Below are 19,212 nucleotides of genomic sequence, written 5' to 3'. Positions count from 1 at the left end.
ATAAGCGCAATTGGAAGTCTTTCGAGGAAACTATTCCCAAGGGCTCAATTAATCGGAAATAACTTTCAAAGAAGCGCGCCATCGCGAGGACTTCAATTGTCTTGGAATTGTCTTTTTCACTGACATCTACGTCGCCTGTACCTTAGTATGCTTCCGAACCTATTTATCCAATCCTGCAGCCTCCGCGCTTCATCATTGCACCTCCTTAGTGTTCTCTATCCTCTACCGGCCCCCCTCTTTGACTCACCATCTTCCTATCCTCGTTTCGCGCGAGGACTAACACCGCAGTTCTTTCTTCCACCTCAACAATCCATATTCGCACATTGCGACTCTGAAAAAGGCGACCCTGGGTCACAAAGCCCACGGGACTACCTGTTGAGTGTCGCCGCATCTTTACGTTAAGCAATGATGTATCATAATTTCGGTGAGCCACCATACCACGTGGGCAAGTTTTTCGAAGAAGGGCGCAAGGTCGGCATCGGCGATATCGGTGCTCGATAAAGGATACATAGAGCTCTGCAGCTTAGGAAACTTAGCATCAAAAGCGGAAGGACACGCAGGGATTGGGGCCATAGGGCATGTCTATGGCCAGAATTATAGACAGGGGAGAGGACACGTGGAGAAAGGTATCTGATCAAAGCGCTTGCATTCGATGAAGTCTCATCCCGACTCTGGAAGGAATGTTAACGGACAGACTCTTCATTCTGATTAATAAAGCCTCATAGACCCCAAAACACTCAGCCTCCATCCACTCTCCGTATCGCCCATACCCACGCATCCAACCTGCCAAGGAGTGAAGTATTCTGCCATGCTGAGGCAGAGATTTCCTCCCGGGGACTTGAAGCTGACGATTCAGAGAGCAAAGAGACGAAGGAGTTGACAAACTTTAATATTTATTAGCTAGCCACAGGCGCAATTGCATGTTGTGGGTACATTTAACTCTCCAATATGCTGTTCCGTGGTAAACATCTCCGCTAAAACTAAGAACGGAAGCGTACTATCCCACTTTTCGTGATTATTGCGTCACGAAATGTTCGACTTCTTCCTATAAGAGCCAAACACTCGCACATAGCACTGAAAGTTTCGCCCAAAAAAATACGGTGCGCAATTCACAATTCGCAAACGTGATTAGAACCGTGAAGGCAAGTTCTGATGACGTTGTCCCATAGGGCTGAACCTACGCCCAATTAGGATACTTAAGCGAATGGACCCCTTTCATGCAAGGAACAACGAAGCTGAAACAGCGGAACGTTGCCTCTGTCCCAATCAACCCAAACTCCGAGCGCACAACACCCCGCCGGTTGTGTTTATTCTTGTCCTGCTGACCCTGTCTACCTTTACATACGGCACATCCCGAAACACCGCCCCGAAAAACACATATACATATATATACGCGAGCTGCGAGGTTGGAGGGGTATGGCTGCTGCGCTTGCGATCCGGACGACACAGTCACAGACACAGACGGCGAATCGGAAGGATATGTCCGTGAATAGTCATAGCTGTCCGAATTGCGGGACCCAGGTCTGGCAGGATAGAGCGGTTGAGGATGCGCAGAGGAGGATTGCCGAGCTGCAGGCGCAGGTGGAGATGCTGAAGGAGAAGGCGACGGCGGCAGGTACGAAAGCCAAGCGACAAGGCTTCGAGATATCGTGCCTTGAAGCACAACTAACAAGACTCTTGCTGACTTTTGGACACAGTGGATAAATGTGCCGACTATGAGGACCAGCTGCGAAGCGTGAGAGCAGTCCAGAACGGCCTCCCTCGATCAAATACTTCGGATTCCCTCTCACCCAGCCGCCCCTCCACAGAAGAGCCCCGCCCGTCGACCGCAAACTCTACGTCAGGCAAAACAGCAACCCGTTTCTCTTTCCTCCCTGGCCGTCGCGGCTCCCCCGCACAACCCCAATCTGCTATCCCCCCTCCTCCAACATCTGACGCCGACCTCATGGCCGAGCTTGATAAAGAACGCAAGCGGCGCCAAAAGGCCGAAGAGAAGGCGCGGAAACAAGACATGGAAATCGAGGAGCTGAGCGTGACGCTATTCTCACAGGCTAACGAGATGGTGGCTGCGGAGCGGAAAGCAAGAGCGAAACTGGAGGCGAGGGTTGAGCAACTGGAGAAGAAGGATAAGGATAAGATGGCAAGGCTAGAGCGGTTAGAGAAGGCGGTTAGCAGGATTGATAGGGTTAAGGCTATGCTAGCGACCCCGACGCCTGAGCCCGGAGGCTCGTTGGGTGTGCAGAGGATGACAAGTCCGTCGAAAAAAAAGACTTGAGGGCTGACTTTGGAGAAGGATAGCAAACTCTAATTGCGAGCACGCCAGCGCCTGAGACTTGCGAGGCTCAAGGGTCGTGATTCTGGCATCAGCAGTTCGAGACAGGTGCAACGAGGCGTGAGGGGGCATTGCGGAACATTTCACCTCCCCTGTCTTGCAAAACAGGACGAATCTCACACCATCTCCCACCCCCCGCGACTTCCAAACCACGGAAACTTCCAGTGCTTCACCGTCAGCGGCGTATCATTCGACATTCAACTTCATCTCTCATTCTTCCCGGCTGGTATCTTTTCAAACTTTCATTCTTGATACCCCATTTCCCAACTTTTTTGTTCCTATACCCATTCTCCAACTTTTAGCGTTGCGTTGCTTTGTGTTGCGTTGCATCATTGGGCGGCGGAATACCCCAGGAGTCTTGGGGTTTATTCTGCATGCATTTGAAATTTGGCGTTTTTGTTTGCGCTTGCGTTCAAGTTTGCTTGCTTGTACAATACTTGGGCGGTTTAGGATGGTTTGGTTTGAATTTTTACGTAGGTAGATTGAGTAAGATCATTGTTTTCAGACGCTTATGAGAATGTTTTTGGTAGGTGTGATGGGTGCAGGTGATTCTCCTAGATAACTACTTGAACGCCGTTGTCCCTGAACCCACTTCCAAATTGCAACTGCAAACCCCGACTTCCACACACACACACACGCACACACACACATATATATATATATATATATAAAACCAAAGATAAACTAAACCCCAGAATCAATGACACAACGGTCCCCCTTCCTTATCCTTCCGAAATCGTGACTCTAAAGCTCCGTAGTGTACCAAACTTTGCCCTGCCGGTAGCGGAAAACAGCTGAACGTGGAGTGTCGGCCCGTCCCGACCTTGATTTATGTATCTCTGAGGGACTTGGCTGGATAAGTAGGCAGGGGTAAACTAAAAGAGGTGGAGAGATGACGGGTTTGGAGTGCAGAGGCGTGCAGAGGTCTGGATGGCCGGGCGTGTGAAATTAGCGCTTAAGGTATGCCTGTGGTAGGTATATGGCCAGCTCGGGCTCTTGTTCCGGCATTTGCGGATCGGGAAGTCGAAAGGCCTAGACTTTTGCACTTATAGCCGGCGGATTTTATTTCTATCCTAATTCCAACATGGAATGGTGGAGAAATTATGCCATCGTTCGAGCACTATGGACTAGGCTTATGGCTGACTATGTGCTCATCTACTTGAAGAGAGAATCACTATAGGTGCACAACAAGCAAGGGCGTGTCTGTGTGTTCCCTTGACGGTTTTCTCATATCGTGACAGACATGACCTAAAGGCTGAGCATACCATCCCTTTCTGTGTCCGCGTTTGGCGACAGCCTGTATGCTTTGTACATTATAGCAGCATGATGCTATCAAACGGAATCACACGCCTCATTAAGAGCTTCAACCTCGGTAAGACAATATACCAATAGTATCCACTTCCCTCCCCTGCCGGTTTGTATATACGTATAAAAGCAGGTAAGTAGCACATATACGCCCCAGCCGACTGAAACCCATCGTTCTGGTTACTCTGGTTGCTCGCAGCTTGTTTGCGTTGGGTTCTGCGGGCAGTCACAAGGACTTGGACAGCAATGCAGATGCAGGGTAGGGACAGGAAGAAGAGTATTAGCATTGCAAGCCCAAAGAGCTGGATCAAGGCTTGCAGCTTGCAGCAGTTCTCCTGCCGGCAGTTCGCTCCACTCCAAATTCTCTCAGAAACCAGGAACTGGATCTGGATCTGGATAGAAAGCGGAGAGAGCTATGCACCCCACATCACGAAGTCGTACAGCTAGCGTGAAAAGACTATATGGATTAGGGACACGAGGGGAGTGGCGCAGAAATGGCTTCTTCGATCCAGGGCTCGCTCAGCTGATACTTGATTGTCTCATTCCGGCAGTAATGGGGCTAGACTGGCTTGAGAGATTTGGGTGCTGGTTATGGAGCGAGACCGATATGCGAATATGCTGTTGGTATGACAGTTAGGAGGTCATGGTAGTGCTTGTAGGCAAGTATTAGTATAGAACGGCACTGGTAGCGTACGAGCGAGAGCAGCCATTCATGTTCACGAACATGCATTTCTCCGCCCAGCTAGCACTACCTGGATACCGGCATCGCGTAAATAGGACAAGTCACGCCCACCCCTCCCCCTCCCCCTCCCCCTCCTCTCCTCTCCTCTCCTCTCCCTATCGCTTACCCCACTCAACTCCTAAGAATTCATCTAGGGAAAAGGAAAGGCAAGATGCCGTCTTCCTCTGAAGATTCGTGAAAACAAATTGCTCGGACCCAAATGCCGAAGCGCCACCCACCGATACAGATTGACAAAAGGAATATGAAGTGTACAGAAGTGCGATAGTCATGGCGTCGTAAGAGTCCTGCTCTCGATCCTATTCTGTTTGGGAAGCCTGGCTGGTGGTGAGGTGTGTGTTTGTGTACAGGCGGTAATGATGGAAAGTATGCCGGGATACGTCGGACCTGGCATCTGATAATCTTGACTCGGTCTATGGGGTGGTGTGATGTTACGGTGGTTGTGAGTGTTCGATGTCAAGAACATATGGCAGATGCAGGTCCAGCCCGATGAGTTGTGGAGTTGGAATGCAAGTAAGTCTGTTGCGGTCCTGATTGTACATGAGGAGGAGTTGGTCCAGCCAGGCTTATTCAGAGATGGATGGCAGCATGGAAAGAAACTGGTGTTTATGAAGCATTCCGAAGTCGTGAGAAGGATTCGGAAAGGAGTTGCGTGTGTGATGAGGTCGAGACAGCGTAGAGTCGAGGGATGGGTGTGTACTGTTAATGGTGATATGTTAGCTGGGTGCCCACCTGAAGTTGAACACTTTCAAACCGTGGACCAAAGGGTGAGGATGTATGGGGAAGAAAAAGGGGAACAGTGGCAACTGATGGACATAGGAAAAAATGCCTGACCATCAAATGCTCGCAATCAATGAATTGATTCATTCCAAGAATTTCTAACACCTCACCTTTGAAGACCCAGTCAGAACCATGGCAAGAGGAATAACTATGTCCTTGTCTTACCGCCAGATGGTAGGACAGTTCCTCGCCGTGAGACTGGACGTGGTGGTGGTGTTGGTGGGGTGTGGACGGCGGCCGCCTGACCCTTGAGCGAGGTATGGTTTCGGGAAAATGATCGAGAGGCGAGGGATCTCGTGACTTGCAGAGCGCCGATGCCAGATGCGACGAGAGAGAGTTGAGCAACTGGACGCATTGTGATGTGATTGAAGGTGGTGAAAGAGCAAAGGTCTTGCTTGAGAGTACAGATTGAAGGTATGGGATTTTTAAATTCTGAGAAGAGCTCAGGAAAGCTTTGTGGCTGATACAAAAGGCTTGCGGAAGGATTTAGCTCGAAGATACCAGATCTGATGGATTAAGACCAAAGTCTAGAATCCCCTTCTTATATGTCTCCTACCTCTGATATCGGCTCTCCACCATCTACAGGCTGACTGCGCCTGCCTACATTGGACTCGAAGCTATCTCACGCCTGTATCGAAAGGGGGTCGAACGAGAATAAGACATCTGTGGCCGTCCTTGTTTGGGCGTAACGTCTCACCGTCCCAATGAGCAGCCCTCTCTGTGGAGTTTCATGCCCTTTCAGCAAGGGGGTCCTCGAGGGTCGAGCAGTACGTACCCGCCTCGCAGGGACCGTAATAGTGTCTGTGATCAGCCGCCCAGCCTTGCTGGCCCGTCGTAGAATATTTGCGACAGCCGATGTGCTCACCGCAGATGGGAAATGCGGGGAGGGTATATTGTGTGATCAGATACCGGGATGGTGGCTCAGCGAAAGAGAGGGCAGAACTGAGACGGTGAGCGAACGGAGTCGGGTTCCGGCGAGGGTGAGTGACGTGATAATGAGAAGATAGAGACAGTTACCCACTCACAGAGGATATGCTGTGCAGTGTCGAAATTGTGGAAATCTGGTCGCTGTAATGAAAGTTGGGATGGGAGAATGCAAGTAACGTGCCACGGGCTCGTATGATCATGAGATGAGGAGTATAGATTTCCATTATCTTTTGATAGCCTTATTAAGACTTCGATTGTGTGCTCTTTGAGAGAACGAAACCGTACGATTTTCCTTTATTTGGAGATAGTAATGGTACGAGTATCAAGATGAGACAAGGACTGGGGGTGTGGACTTCATTCCTGGGAAGGCAAGCACGTGCCCGGCATCTTCTCAACTGCCGTGGTATTGCCATCGGGCGATGGAGAAAACGGAACGGACGGGCAGCTCCATGGCATGGGAGAGGCAAGACTGCGTGTGCTGGCGGTTTGTGTGACTGCGTCTGTACATAGACCGGGTAAATTGGGAGATGGTGTTGAATGGCGGTTGAGACGGGAATGGGGATGGTGAGATGGTGAGGAGCACGCCAAGGCTGGGAGTTCCTGGCCGCGAAACCTGTCACATAGTCAGCCTTATGCGTGGCCTGAGATTGGCGGGGGGCCGATGTCGCGCCTCGGGGTTATGCAAGTGATGAGTATAAAGGCGCCGGCTCCCCTCTGGCAGCTATTGGGGAAGTGTCAAAGTAGACGCTGTGAAGGTGCGATGCGGGTGCAGGCTGGATGGGGGGAGAGCGTCGGGCAAGCGCTTCATCCAGAACAAATCATTAGTCGCCGGGAAGACGACGAAATCGTTCGCCGCTCAAATTCGACTTGCTTTTGACCTCGTGGCCTCGGAGGATGAAGACTTGTTGCTTCTTTTGAAGGAAGCAGCGCCAGGCACAGACTCACGATATGTGACTTTGTAGCGGGGGGGAAGGGGGGCACTTGGCCATGACAGCAAGGGCACAGAGTTTGACTTTAAAATAGTGGCACGGGCAAACCACAGGCAGATGAGGAAAAGGTCGCGTGCGCAAGGGCTGCCGCCAAGCACAGAGGGGGATTAGAATGGCTATCTGAGAGAATACTGTGCTCTCGAGATGAAGAATGCACAGCCTGCAGAGTGAATCCGGGCTCCGTGTCGATCGAGAGCCGCTCACTGGGGTGAAACGTGAAGATAGCGCGCAGAACCTGTTCTGTTGATGCATGGAAGATTCTGAGTGGATGCAGTTTTTCTGTCACAGTCTTGATTGTTGTTTCATCGGTTGCGGGGAAGATTGAGATCTGGCAGACGTGAATGCGAACGGTGGGGGGGGGGGGTGGGGTGGACAGCAGACGACATCCAGGGCCACTTGGGAGCAGACTACAGAGAGAAGAAAGCAGTCTCTCTCGATGTGCATCTAGCTGATGCAAAATCTCCGACCCCTTTTAAAGACTCGCGATGATCATCGCGGCCACATGCAGTCTAGCGCGGCGTATCTTGGCCCCTGCCCACCTGAAACCAGCGGCCGTGCGGGCTTCGCAGCAAGGGGAGGCCGTAGAGACTGCCCCAAAAATATCGGCCACCACAGCAACACGACCAACCCGACTCTTTCACTACCTCCAGAGCCCTCACCACTGCCAGACTGAGGGCAGCACGTATTTCTTCCTGCACCAGACTCGCCGCCGCTCCTTTCCCCGATCATCTACACTGGCCCGCCCCGCCCGCGGCATGCCTTGAAACATAGTCGATATTCCAGCCCACCACGCCGCCGGCACTCCTCCGGTCTCTCCAGCGCTCTTTCTTCGACAGATCGCCACAACATCGCATGCGCCCCCGCCCTTTTGTGCTCCCCGCCGCGCTGAACGACACCACTCTTTATCTCACTATACACCATCTTTTCTTCATCACCATCTGGCACTTTGCTGCTCACCCCACGCCGCTCCGCCTCCTCGCCCTTCATTGCGCCGCACCCAGCCTTGGCGGCCGTCCACGAGTCAAAACTTGTTGCCAACGCACTCAGTATCTTTCGGACATGAGTTAGGATGACGCGACCTCAAATTATACGGGCAGGTATGGCATTGGAGCTCTGTCCGGACACCGATGTCCCTTGCTAACTTTTGTTTGTCCCGTAGATACGCTCGACTTGCAAGACAAAATCTCCCCGACCGCCCAGGACCACTCCCGCCAGCCTCAGCACCCCGCCCCTTTGGGAATTGGGCCAGCCGCACCGCACCAGGAAGCCTCGCTACGCCATGTCAACGACGAGCGGAACTCAGAGGAATCGCATATGCAGAATGGCACTTGGAGCGACTCAAACACTCTGCGCGAAGACCCTGGCTCTGATGACGAGCGCACTGTGGTCAACAGCGTCAGCAGTGACAGGAATCTCCAGCAGGATGAGCAGGCCGTGAGGTTGAACGGCGGAATGACGGGGAGTGGAGACGACGGCGACATGCAGGACGCTGACGTTGAGGAGGACATGGACGACGACATGATGGACAAGATTTCGAGTTCACCCTCGATAGACGATGGTGGGTATTCTTTACCTTCTTCTCCTGCGAATTGGCCGAAGCGGAGCTCCTCTCTGACTCCACACTCTTCGCCAACGCCTTCTCCTTCACCCTCAACTCTTGTGGACTCTTCCTCTCCTTTTACATCCGCCCCCATTCACTTTCCCCTCTCTGCTGCCGCCGCGGCTCAGCGACTTTTCAATGTTCCGGTGGCCGGCGCGGACTCCATCTATAATTCTCCCTACCGATCATCTCCTATTCCATTTCTTCTTCAATCTGCCTACGACGCGTGTAAGAGACAGTCAACGGAACATCATCGTGGTGAGTATATGTCAAGAATGGAAAATCCAGAACGGAGCACCGATGCCGAACTTTCAGACAACTCCGATATTAGTCTCCGAACCCAACGCCTGTCAATCGTGGAGGCTCGATTACAGAATATACGTGAGGACTCACAGGCGTCTCTACTCTCGGAACTCGACGAAGAAGACGTTAAAAGCATGCTTCGGCCAGTGCATAGTCCTCTACGTGGGGGTTTCGATGATGATGGGCGGCAAGACACACAAACCAGGACCGACAATACACCCTATCCGACCACGGAAACTGGCGATGATGACTCGTGGACCACTGACAGCGACGTTGACTCGTGGGATGAGAGGACTGAGAATGATGATGATGATTCCAATGACATTTCCTTTTCTGACGATCCGCGATATATCGACTCTGGCTGGGGAGGCGAGTGCTTACGAGAAACAGAGGACATTGATTTCGAATTTGTGTATGCTCTGCATACATTTGTTGCCACCGTAGAAGGCCAAGCCAATGCTACGAAGGGAGATACCATGGTTCTTCTAGATGACAGCAACAGCTATTGGTGGCTGGTGAGGGTAGTCAAAGACAGCAGCATTGGTATTTCGCTCAAGATCATTAAGGCAGGCGCCCTATTTACATGTTCTAGGATATCTACCAGCCGAACATATTGAAACCCCTACTGAGCGGTTAGCCCGATTGAACAAGCACCGAAACATCGACCTTTCAGCTACAATGCTCGGGGACACAGCGGAGAAGACCAAAAATCCCCTAAAGAAAGCTATGCGCCGCCGTAATGCGAAGACTGTGCAGTTCGCAGCACCGACTTATGTTGAGGCTTCGGATTACGACTATTCATCAGACGAGGATAATGGCGATGAAGAACTGTTTGGTGGAGCAGACCCTAATCAAGTCCAAGCGGAGGCTGTCAACGAGAAGACAGAGACTGAGGACGATACTCTCAAAGTGCAGCCGTTGAAAGTTGGGGCCGCAAAGAAGGAAACAGCCCTAGGCAATTCTGAGGAGGTATCGCGGGAATCTGACGATGACCCTGACGCGAAGAGTAGTGGGGACAAGGTGAGGACAAGTGATGAGATGTTTGACCGTCCGTTGGACCCGAAGGTGTCTCGAAATGGAACAATGCGCAATACGGATTCTTTCTTCAAGGATGATAATGCGGAAACACGGAAGATCACCCTTACGCCAAACTTACTAAGAGACGACTCAAGTACCTCCACCACAGGTTCTAGGGAACGTGGACCGAGTCTAGAAAGTCTTGAGAAGAATGGCTTTGCGGATAAGGTCAAGGAAGATAAGAAAAAGAAGGAGAAGAAACCTGGAATGCTTAGTGGTCTGTTCAAGAGAAAAGAGAAGAAACCCAAGGGCACTGGTGCACTTGACTCCTTTGATAGCGATGCTGAGAAACAGTCAGAGGAAATCGGTCGCAGCTCTCCACAATCGAAGGGCTCCGACGAATCCCCTTCAGAGCGACCGTCCACTGAGCAAGCCTCCAACCAAGCGCCGCAACGACAGGCTAGTAAAGGAAAATTACAGAAACCACAACGTGGACGGGACGACTCACCACCAAAGAAACAGGTTATTACTCCAACGGACAGCCCTGAACCCGGGGCCGTGCAAAACGCGGCTCCTAAAGATACTCCGAGCAGCAAACCTGCTGGTCAACAAGCTCCCTCAACCATGCGTTTGGTTTCCCCAGAACGAGAAGAGTCTACAAAGTCAATTGAAGCACGTGTTCAGTCTCCCGAAAATGTAAATCGATCTCGGTCCAATTCTGCTGCCTCGAAACTCAACCCTATCAAGATGCTACACCGGGAAGCAGACGGCGAACCGCGACCTGAGAAAGTCAAGAAGGCAAAACAACGAGTGCAGCTCGATGACTTCGATTCTTCTGAAGATGAGAAAACTGATCCGTTTGCTGATCCAAAGGACCCGCAGACAAAATCATCACGAGCGGAAGAATCCGAGCCAACCGGACGTCTCTCCGAATCTCCCGTTCAGATATCGGTCGCAGACGCACAGCCACCTGTAAAAGAGAACACCCATGAAAGAGATCACGAACCGGACCTTCACCAACCTCCAGGTCTCACTGGCGACACATCCAGCCAAGAAACCAGCTCCCCAATCTCTACCCCCTCGCCCAACGAAAGTCCTTCAACGAACACGCCCTCAAAACCCAATCTCTCCACTTCTCGTCCGGCCGGTTCGCCATCACCTACGTCACTCCATTCGCCGTCCTCCATACCGCCACCATCACGTCCTGCCCCTATTCCAACGAAAGAAATGGAAGCAGCATCACCGCCAACCTCGTCTGAGAGTAGTACACTCCCGGCATGGTCTGATGCTTCGCTACGATCATACCTAGACGACGGCAGTGACATCAGAGACATGCTTATGGTGATCAACGACATAACTGGTGTGGTTCCCGTCGGACTGGATCATCCTCTCATGTCACGGTTGTACACCGAAGAAACGAAGGCTGTGACACAGCTAGGTGGAGAATTGGACACCCTGTTACACAACTGGCTTGAGACAAAGAGGAAGAAGAGGAGGGAAGCGTCGAAACAAAAACAAGCTTCCCGATAGCATGCTACTCTTCTACGAATTGATTAAACGAGGAGAATTACGAGGACGAGAGACGTGTCGAATACCAATTTCACGTGTTTAATGTACAATGGAGTGTGTTGTGAGCAAAATACCCCTTTTCTTGATTCCCAAGACATGGATCTGGATTCCGTTGCTTCTTTTGCTTAGGGTAAAACTCGGAGCTTTTGGCGCAAAAATAGTATGGTTAGTTCTGGTCGTTCGTCGGATGCCTCGAGAAGTATTTTGGTCTATTTTCCCTGTTCTGTCTTATGTTGCATGACAGGTGGTCTAGGAGTTGTTGGCTGGTGTTTGCTGCTTACTACTTGCATACTCCCCTATCCGTTTTGTTCTTTTGCCTTTTGTGCTCCCAGTTAAGCTCTGCTTGCATTGTTTCTTTCACTTTCCTGGTCATGCATATCATCCATCCACCAACGGTGGTTTTCTCCTTTTACCGACTTAAATCTTTAGACCTGGCCCTACTGTTGGGTGCGGTGTAATTTCTTGCCCTCCTTAATTTCTTTTGGTAGGCCCCCTTCATCGAACACCATACCAGAACTTCTTCCTTAGATTCTTCCCCTATCGAATAGCGAACCAACAGCGTCACGCTGTGCGCTACGCTTCTTACATTCTTTCCGTCGTCGATTGGGGAGACTTGGAAGTGGCTTCTTCATTAATTCCTTGATGGGGCGATTGCAATGGTGGGTGCAGAGTCAAGGATTCTGCTGTATTGTATATGTGGATACGTTTCTTGAGATGTGCGTTGGGCGGCATGGCAAAGTTTTGGAGAGGAGCGGATTGGATGTGATCGGATTGTATATATGTGGGTTTGGCTAAAGCTGGTTGAAAGATCGCAGGGATGAATAGAAGACCTAAAAATTATTCAGTTCCTGGTGATGTTTCTTGCAGATATTTGCAATTTGTTGCTCTAATTTGCACCAAACTACTCACTTCTCGTCTTCATTTCAGGTCTTCAGATCACAGCTCCATTTCATGTCTTGGCTTGAACCTCCCTCACTCTACTCTACTCCACCTTTTCACTCTACCTGCTTGACATATATGCTCTATTCCTTCCTGTCTCTCCTTTGCTCTATTATTCGACTTTCTGCATAGACTTTACCATATCGATATACCTAGCATTCATATAGTTCCATAGCACCAAAGATCTTCACATCCGGCAATAGTACACTTGTATAATCTCTTTCACCTTCACTCTCGCATAAATGCGAGCCCCGCTATCACCTAATTTCTTTTGCCCGTTTCTTAGCGCCACACTCAGATGGATGAATCACTTCGTGTGAGTCTATTCACATCTTGGTTTTTCTAGGGTACATCTGCATTATATAATGCAGACCTCGTGAATAAAGCAGACGTGTACATATGCCAGCAAGCAAGTGAAGAAGGCCAACCATCCATGTTAATGCCATAACACATCATGTCGTCTACCATGCAAGATATTACCGATTAAAGAGTCATGAACACAGCCGTATATATCCATCTCTCATAACCCCCAACCCCAACCCCAACACCAGATTCATATTTCACATCGCATCCGCTCCCCTATCTCAGTGTCAGCCTCCCAAAAACCGCCCTCAACGCCTTTGCCCCCTCTGTCCCCTCCTCCCCTAACACTACCTCAATCTCCGCCAATAACTCCTCACTCTTCGTCCTCAACTCCCCAATAACCTTCCCACTGTACTCAAAGCTGCCCTTCTCCTCCAAATATTTCACCGCATATCTCTTCACCTCCTGGTCAGTAGTTTTCTGCTTTAGGATGTTGATGAGGACGAGATTTGACGGGTCGGCGCGGATGGCGTGGATGACGGGGAACGAAAATTTACCTTCCGTGAGGTCTTCGCAGAGGCCTTTGAGGGAGGAGTACCCTGATGTGGGGGAGAGGTTGAGGTGGTCGTCTAGGATCTGGAAGAGGAGGCCTATTGTTGAGACGAGCGGGGCGCAGTCACTGTTATTTATCAGCATAGAGAAAAATGGTATGGGAATAGACGAGCAGCGACAAAAGGGTTATGGAAACAAAGAAGATCGGAGCGGCGCAGAACAGAACGGAACCGGTTCCGAAGCGAGACGAAGGGGGTCGGAACAAGAACCAGAGGGGTGGAGCGGAGGAAAATAGAAACCCAAACATACATATTCACCGCACTCTCAGCCTGCATAAGCTTGATCGCCAATCTAAACAAGCCGCCCGTTTTGTTCCCCACCATTTCCAGATAATCAGCCTCGCTTGGACATGTCAAGCTGTCTCTCCAGTAAAGATCCATTCCTTGGCCTCGGTGCAGATTCAGCAGCTCCTCTGTGAATATCTCAATTAGCTTCGGGTTTGCGAGATGTGCGAGGTCTTGCAGGGCTTTGAAGTAGACGTAATTGGCCGAATTGATCGTCTGGGCGACGCCAAAGATGGAATTCGCAACCGGGATACCGCGACGGAGGATGGAGGAATCTTCCACGTCGTCGACGCTGTTACACGACATGTTAGTGCATGTCCACGAATACACTGGGAGGGAAAGCCACAGCCACACATACAGTAACGACGCAGTATGCAGCATCCCCACCACTCGGGTTATCACCTCCAGCTTTTCCGGCGGCACCCTCAGCCAGAGATTAAACGCAGCAATCAACTGGCTGCGAATGTCCTTCCCGGGGTGGCCGTAAAGGTAGTCGTACGGGCCAAGTAATATGCGCTCCTTCTCGTCGGTCCACATCGTCCGTCGCCCGTAAATCAGATCGTCGCCGATGCCCTGGAGCGGGTCTGGCGGCGGCGGCGTCATGGGCATGGGGTATTGGTGCGTTTGCGGGTGCTGGAGCGGGTTTGAATCCATTGCGTGTACGGCATGTGCTTGCTGGGTCTGATGTTGCTGGGCGTGGGAATATGTAGTGGCTGCTAACGAGGAACTCGAATGGTGGGACGTCTTGCTCTTTTTGCTCTGGCTCATCCAGTCGACTTCAGACAGCGGACGCAGCACACTCGGGCGGTGTTTGCCACCGTTGACAATGCCGTGCGAGCTAGTACGGGGTGGAATTGCGTTGGGCGAGGCAAAGGGGGACTGGAAGGATGGGGGCGACTGACCAGAGGCCATGGTCGCTGTTGGCCTGTCTTGTGATTGCGGGCCTGGGGCGCTGCTGCTATGTGGTTGCCTGCCGGCGTGAACCTTCCGCGGCTGTGGAATTAGATACCAGAAGCTTATTGCTCGAGATGCGCACTTGCGAGCAGCGGAAGGGCCGGCGCGAACTGCGCTTGTTGACGTGTCTGTATGCAGACCGATGCAGGATGCTCTTGATGCAGGATGCTCTTGATGCAGGATGCTCAAGGCGGGGGAGGAGAGCTATTGGAGAGCTATTGAAGAGCTCCGGTTTGCGGAGTGAGCATGTCAAGATGTTAGCAACAAGATGGAGGACCGCGATAGACGCAGGTTCAAGGAAAGGGGAAGAAGCCAGGTGCTGCAAGAGCAGGGCGTGCTTGTGCAAGTCTTCATGGCGTGGTCCGGAGTTGTACAGATCTAAGTCATTGGTGAAGAACCTGGCAGACTTGGTTCGCCGCTAGTCGTGCTTGTGAAATTCGCCTTCACGAAGGGCCGTTGCGGCGCATGACAGTGGGGACACACGGAGCAGCGTGCGCCTGAGGCATTCATTCGACAGGTAGTGGAGATGTGACTTGTCGACAGATGTCATGCAATACCATTGGAGCGATCACAGACAAGCGCGTGGATGCGATTCGGCTGCTTCTTGGCATCTGAGAAATCAAACTCTTGCAATGCTCAAACCGCGGGATTATCATAAAGCACAATAATACCATCTTCTTAAGAGGGCTATTAATGTCCTAGTAGCGCTGCCAACGCAGCCACTGGCCTCCTGCAGGTATCTCGACTTCTCCCGAGGTCCCTAGGACCACTCGTATCCGCCGCGCACATTTCACAAATTCCTGGTTGAATAGAGTCTGGAAGAGTGTCATCTATTAACTGAATCCAAGCCATGTCAATCCGAATACCATTTGTGAGCAACGTGGACAAGTCGCGCAAAGGCTTGGAGACCCGATATTTTTCAACGATATCAGTGTTTCTGGGATGTTGGGGTCATGGGGTTGTGATATCATATGACCGCACACCCGAAATCCCGTTGAAACGCCATAGGTATAGAAGGGATACATGCCCACTCATGCCCCATATTCGAACCTAACACTCGGTTAATACATGCTCGCTAACATGCCCACAATTGAAATCTTGACATGTTTGGCCGTAATATGGTTTTGCCGTCATATATACAGATCCTTCTGCAACGACTGCTCGAATCCGGATTCAGATACACTATAAACCCCATGCTAGAACTCAACTCACTAATGCATGCTCGCTAACATTCCCACAGTTGAAGGCCAGACATTTTGATCATATCGATGGCACCATGAACATGAATCCTTCCGTAACCACTTGTGAAATCTAAAGGCCATGCTCGTTTCATGAATCGACCCGTTCTATAGCCCTTCCAATATCCACCCGTCTAATTATGTACCGAGATTGAGCCGCTCTCAATTCGCTTTAGTCTTCTTCGTTGCTTTCTTTGGTGCTGCCTTAATCCTCTTCATCTGCGCGCCTAAGAGCCGTCTCAGTTCATTCTTGAAATCCTCCACGTCCTGCTCCGGATTGACCTGAGACCGACTCCGCCAGCCGCGTCCTGAAAAGTTGTCATTACGGACTTCTATCACGTCGACAGCCGCATCTAGTTTTCCTTTAGCTGCAGCAACAGCTTCCAGCCATGGGAATCCATCACGATAAATCTGGCGGGCAACCCACTTGGGCTGGCTTCCGGTGCCCAACCAGCAGTCAAGCTTCAACTTCTGGATGTTGGTTGCAAACGCCAGGACTGCGAAGCATGCGTGATTGTATGCCTTGTGCATACCACGAGAGTACTGCCATGACCCGATCGTAATATCCTTGAGCAGTGCAGCGGCGCGAGGTCCGATGTTGGCCATGAACGAATGCAAGGCCAAAGGATCGCTGAAGACAAATGCATTGCCGTAGAGCATCTCGCGGCCTTCCTTATAAATTTGCTTATTCACTGCGAGGATGGAAGGCACGAGTTTCCGTGGTTCCACAACCTCATCTAATTCTTCGTTGTTGGACATGTTACTGTTCGTCCAATGGTTGAGGCGCCGTTTCATATAGGTTACATCGGCCCGTTCCACTGTTCGGCGATAGTTCTCGGTCACAGAGAGGAGATGGATGTTTTGAGGATCCGTAAGACAGTATTCGTAGATCATGATTCGAATCTCGGCAGGCAGCTCGAGGAACGGGAAGATCTTGCGCTTTGGAAGCGGTCGTACCGGGCGTGACGCTTTGCGCTTCTACTCTGTCATCAGTCCAACTACCTCAATTTAGATAGCGGCCTTCACAAACCTTTGGCTGTGAGTACTCCCCGACTACTTCCTGGCTGTTGTCTTCCTCCATAAGATCTTCGAAGTCAGAAACATCTTCGTAATAGTTGACCTGAGCTCTCTTCCGCTTTGAGGATCTTTGGCCCGAGACCGTAACATGAGTGTCCTGGAGTTGAGACATATTGGTGAATTGCTGCTGGCTGAAAGGGTGTCAATTGAGGGATGGGTCAAGAGAGAAGTCGCTTAAGAACGCGTGTGATGAATGAAAACACGAAAGACACGCGCACTCAGGCGACTTAAATACCGACTTTCATCAGTTGACTTCGGTCAGTGAGCTGATAGTGGCGGCGGTTAGCGTAGGCAGCACTGAGGCGATGCTGGGATAAATAAGGCATCAACTCGACAACAGAGGGCGGTGCCTGATCAGCTGCAAGTGACTTCAAACACTGATTGGGAAATCGAGACAATATCACCGAGATTCGTGGTGCTGATGATGTCTTGCATCGACAATTGGCAGTCGAGACGCAGATGTTGAAGACGTGGATGACAACGGTGAACTTGGTTGCTGACGCTAACACGGACCACCCTGTCACGTGGTTCTTTTTATCATTTTAACACTATCCACTATATACCTCTGGCCCCACTCCAACCGCTCAGCGGCGCCTCAACATGTTTCAAAGAACTTGCTTCGCGTCGTCTGAAGGAGCCAATCTAAACTTGTGGTGTTGATTCTGTGGACGGTGATCTCAAATATGCCGTCAGTGGAGCATCTGATATCACTCACGCTTGACCTCCCTCCGAGCTGCATAGAATTCTGGCCTTTGCATCCCCAGTATGCCGTTGTAGGGACTTACAATCTCGAAAAGCTAGTAGAAGATCCTCCAACCGAGTCCGAACCACCTGAGGAAACAAGAGAGAAGAAAACTCAGCAGCGAAATGGAAGCCTGATACTACTCCATGTACAAGAAAACAGTGTGTAGGTTCAGTTTTTCCTCATCCCGAAATATACGCCAGAAAACAGCCCATGCACTGCATGTTTAGAAGTATTAAAATAAACTAGGAAAATACTGCAAAGTTTATCAACGCCTTCGGCAATTCTGGACCTTCACTTCTCGCCAGCCTATTTTCCTCCTTTTGTCTTCGGTGCAGCGACATCAACCGGTTCGATCGAAGTATACGAGCTTACAGACCAGCAAGGGCAGGCTGTATTTGGGACCCCTGGATACGAGACTGTTATTCCCAAGATACGTCATTTACAGACTTTACAACTCGCGTCAGAAGACACCATTGTCACAGCATTTTCATGGCATCGTAGTCTCTGCGCTGTCGGGATAACGCTTTCTGATGGATCAGTATGTCTAGAAGATGCAAATCTCGTGGACTCGTCTTCTGTGATGATGCGGCGGGGAGCATCTGGAATGCACGATCTTGAAGCTTGGACGCTAGCCTTCCTACCAGATGGATCGGGTATGTACACTGGAGGAGACGACAGCGCCCTCAAGTTGTGGTCCTTGCCTGAGAACAACAACCACTCTTTGAGAAACACTGCAGTGGCAGATGGTTATTTCATGAAGCATCAGTGGACCGATCGAAAGATTCATAGAGCTGGAGTTACTGCCATTCTCCCCTTCCATGCCAACGAGCGCAGAAGCCTTGTTCTCACAGGCAGCTATGACGATCATATACGACTCATTTACGCATCCGTAAATGGTCGAAGAACCGTTCTTTCCGAACTCAATCTTGAGGGAGGGGTCTGGCGGCTTAAGTTCCTGGGCATGGATCCTAACCCTTTTTTCCTGGAGAAGTTCCTAGATATGGATTTTAACTCTTCTTTTCCCGAGAGCGGGGAAGTGTTTCTCCTTGCAAGTTGTATGCATGCTGGAGCCCGAATCCTGAAATTGATTTGGAATGGAGAAAAAGATTGGCGCTTTGAAGTGGTCGCAAAATTTGAAGAGCACAAGAGCATGAACTATGGAAGCGATTGCCAGCCCTCGCTGAACACGAAGGGCCAGAGGACATTCATAAGTACCAGCTTCTATGACCGACTGCTCTGCCTTTGGCGGTTTTGAAATCCTTCCCTTTATTACAAATCTCCTTTAATATGAGGGTTACTTGAGATGTTACAGTGGCATCCAATCAAATTCGGAAGGAAAACAAAGAGGAGCAGCAAAACAATTCAATCCATCCCTCACCTTCACATCCTCACAACCCGAAAATAGATATCGTGTTCGGCTCCACAAATTACAAGGACCTGTCGCCCCGAAACCTTCCTTCGTCCCATTCCTTCCTCTTCTGGCTCATTGGAGAGCAACC

General features: G+C 50.7%; 7 protein-coding genes across 7 annotated transcripts; 4 read left to right on the top strand and 3 right to left on the bottom strand.

Annotated features, from left to right (window-relative positions):
* The first annotated feature begins 1,283 nt into the window (after positions 1-1,283).
* On the top strand, positions 1,284-2,607 carry BDR25DRAFT_344102 (uncharacterized protein). Its single transcript, XM_033693900.1, has 2 exons — positions 1,284-1,615; positions 1,698-2,607. Exons 1-2 carry the CDS (start codon positions 1,417-1,419, stop codon positions 2,273-2,275), a joined length of 777 nt encoding a protein of 258 aa, XP_033545705.1. The 5' UTR covers positions 1,284-1,416; the 3' UTR covers positions 2,276-2,607.
* A 279-nt stretch (positions 2,608-2,886) lies between these two features.
* BDR25DRAFT_357225 (uncharacterized protein) lies at positions 2,887-6,539 on the bottom strand (the record flags this gene model as incomplete). The annotated part of the gene is made up of 22 exons (XM_033695781.1): positions 2,887-2,950; positions 3,023-3,053; positions 3,096-3,184; positions 3,230-3,369; positions 3,417-3,452; positions 3,519-3,606; positions 3,671-4,050; positions 4,114-4,166; positions 4,203-4,255; positions 4,321-4,369; positions 4,398-4,432; positions 4,491-4,543; positions 4,575-4,693; positions 4,725-5,121; positions 5,175-5,266; positions 5,322-5,662; positions 5,713-5,735; positions 5,783-5,874; positions 5,932-6,076; positions 6,117-6,270; positions 6,333-6,422; positions 6,460-6,539. 22 exons carry the CDS (start codon positions 6,537-6,539, stop codon positions 2,887-2,889), a joined length of 2,604 nt encoding a protein of 867 aa, XP_033545704.1.
* A 71-nt stretch (positions 6,540-6,610) lies between these two features.
* On the top strand, positions 6,611-7,836 carry BDR25DRAFT_357224 (uncharacterized protein; the record flags this gene model as incomplete). The annotated part of the gene is made up of 9 exons (XM_033695780.1): positions 6,611-6,626; positions 6,653-6,746; positions 6,805-7,041; positions 7,078-7,140; positions 7,198-7,239; positions 7,267-7,287; positions 7,338-7,409; positions 7,463-7,510; positions 7,581-7,836. 9 exons carry the CDS (start codon positions 6,611-6,613, stop codon positions 7,834-7,836), a joined length of 849 nt encoding a protein of 282 aa, XP_033545703.1.
* A 153-nt stretch (positions 7,837-7,989) lies between these two features.
* Positions 7,990-11,657, top strand: BDR25DRAFT_53693 (uncharacterized protein). Its single transcript, XM_033698711.1, has 4 exons — positions 7,990-8,169; positions 8,232-8,630; positions 9,366-9,518; positions 9,568-11,657. Exons 1-4 carry the CDS (start codon positions 8,142-8,144, stop codon positions 11,520-11,522), a joined length of 2,535 nt encoding a protein of 844 aa, XP_033545702.1. The 5' UTR covers positions 7,990-8,141; the 3' UTR covers positions 11,523-11,657.
* A 1,069-nt stretch (positions 11,658-12,726) lies between these two features.
* On the bottom strand, positions 12,727-15,010 carry BDR25DRAFT_335229 (terpenoid synthase). The gene is made up of 3 exons (XM_033692992.1): positions 14,058-15,010; positions 13,665-13,991; positions 12,727-13,482 (listed from the first exon to the last, which is right to left on the bottom strand). The coding sequence occupies exons 1-3, from the start codon at positions 14,609-14,611 to the stop codon at positions 13,080-13,082; spliced, it is 1,284 nt and encodes a 427-aa protein (XP_033545701.1). The 5' UTR covers positions 14,612-15,010; the 3' UTR covers positions 12,727-13,079.
* Positions 15,011-15,724: 714 nt separating this feature from the next.
* Positions 15,725-17,407, bottom strand: BDR25DRAFT_289805 (uncharacterized protein). Its single transcript, XM_033688474.1, has 2 exons — positions 16,922-17,407; positions 15,725-16,869 (listed from the first exon to the last, which is right to left on the bottom strand). Exons 1-2 carry the CDS (start codon positions 17,078-17,080, stop codon positions 16,054-16,056), a joined length of 975 nt encoding a protein of 324 aa, XP_033545700.1. The 5' UTR covers positions 17,081-17,407; the 3' UTR covers positions 15,725-16,053.
* Positions 17,408-17,551: 144 nt separating this feature from the next.
* BDR25DRAFT_289800 (uncharacterized protein) lies at positions 17,552-18,968 on the top strand (the record flags this gene model as incomplete). Its single annotated transcript, XM_033688473.1, has 3 exons — positions 17,552-17,875; positions 17,960-18,400; positions 18,440-18,968. Exons 1-3 carry the CDS (start codon positions 17,652-17,654, stop codon positions 18,966-18,968), a joined length of 1,194 nt encoding a protein of 397 aa, XP_033545699.1. The 5' UTR covers positions 17,552-17,651.
* Positions 18,969-19,212: the final 244 nt, after the last annotated feature.

Source organism: Lindgomyces ingoldianus (genome assembly GCF_010093535.1).
Source record: "Lindgomyces ingoldianus strain ATCC 200398 unplaced genomic scaffold BDR25scaffold_23, whole genome shotgun sequence".
NCBI lineage: Eukaryota > Fungi > Ascomycota > Dothideomycetes > Pleosporales > Lindgomycetaceae > Lindgomyces > Lindgomyces ingoldianus.
This window is presented reverse-complemented; position numbering and strand designations above follow the sequence as displayed.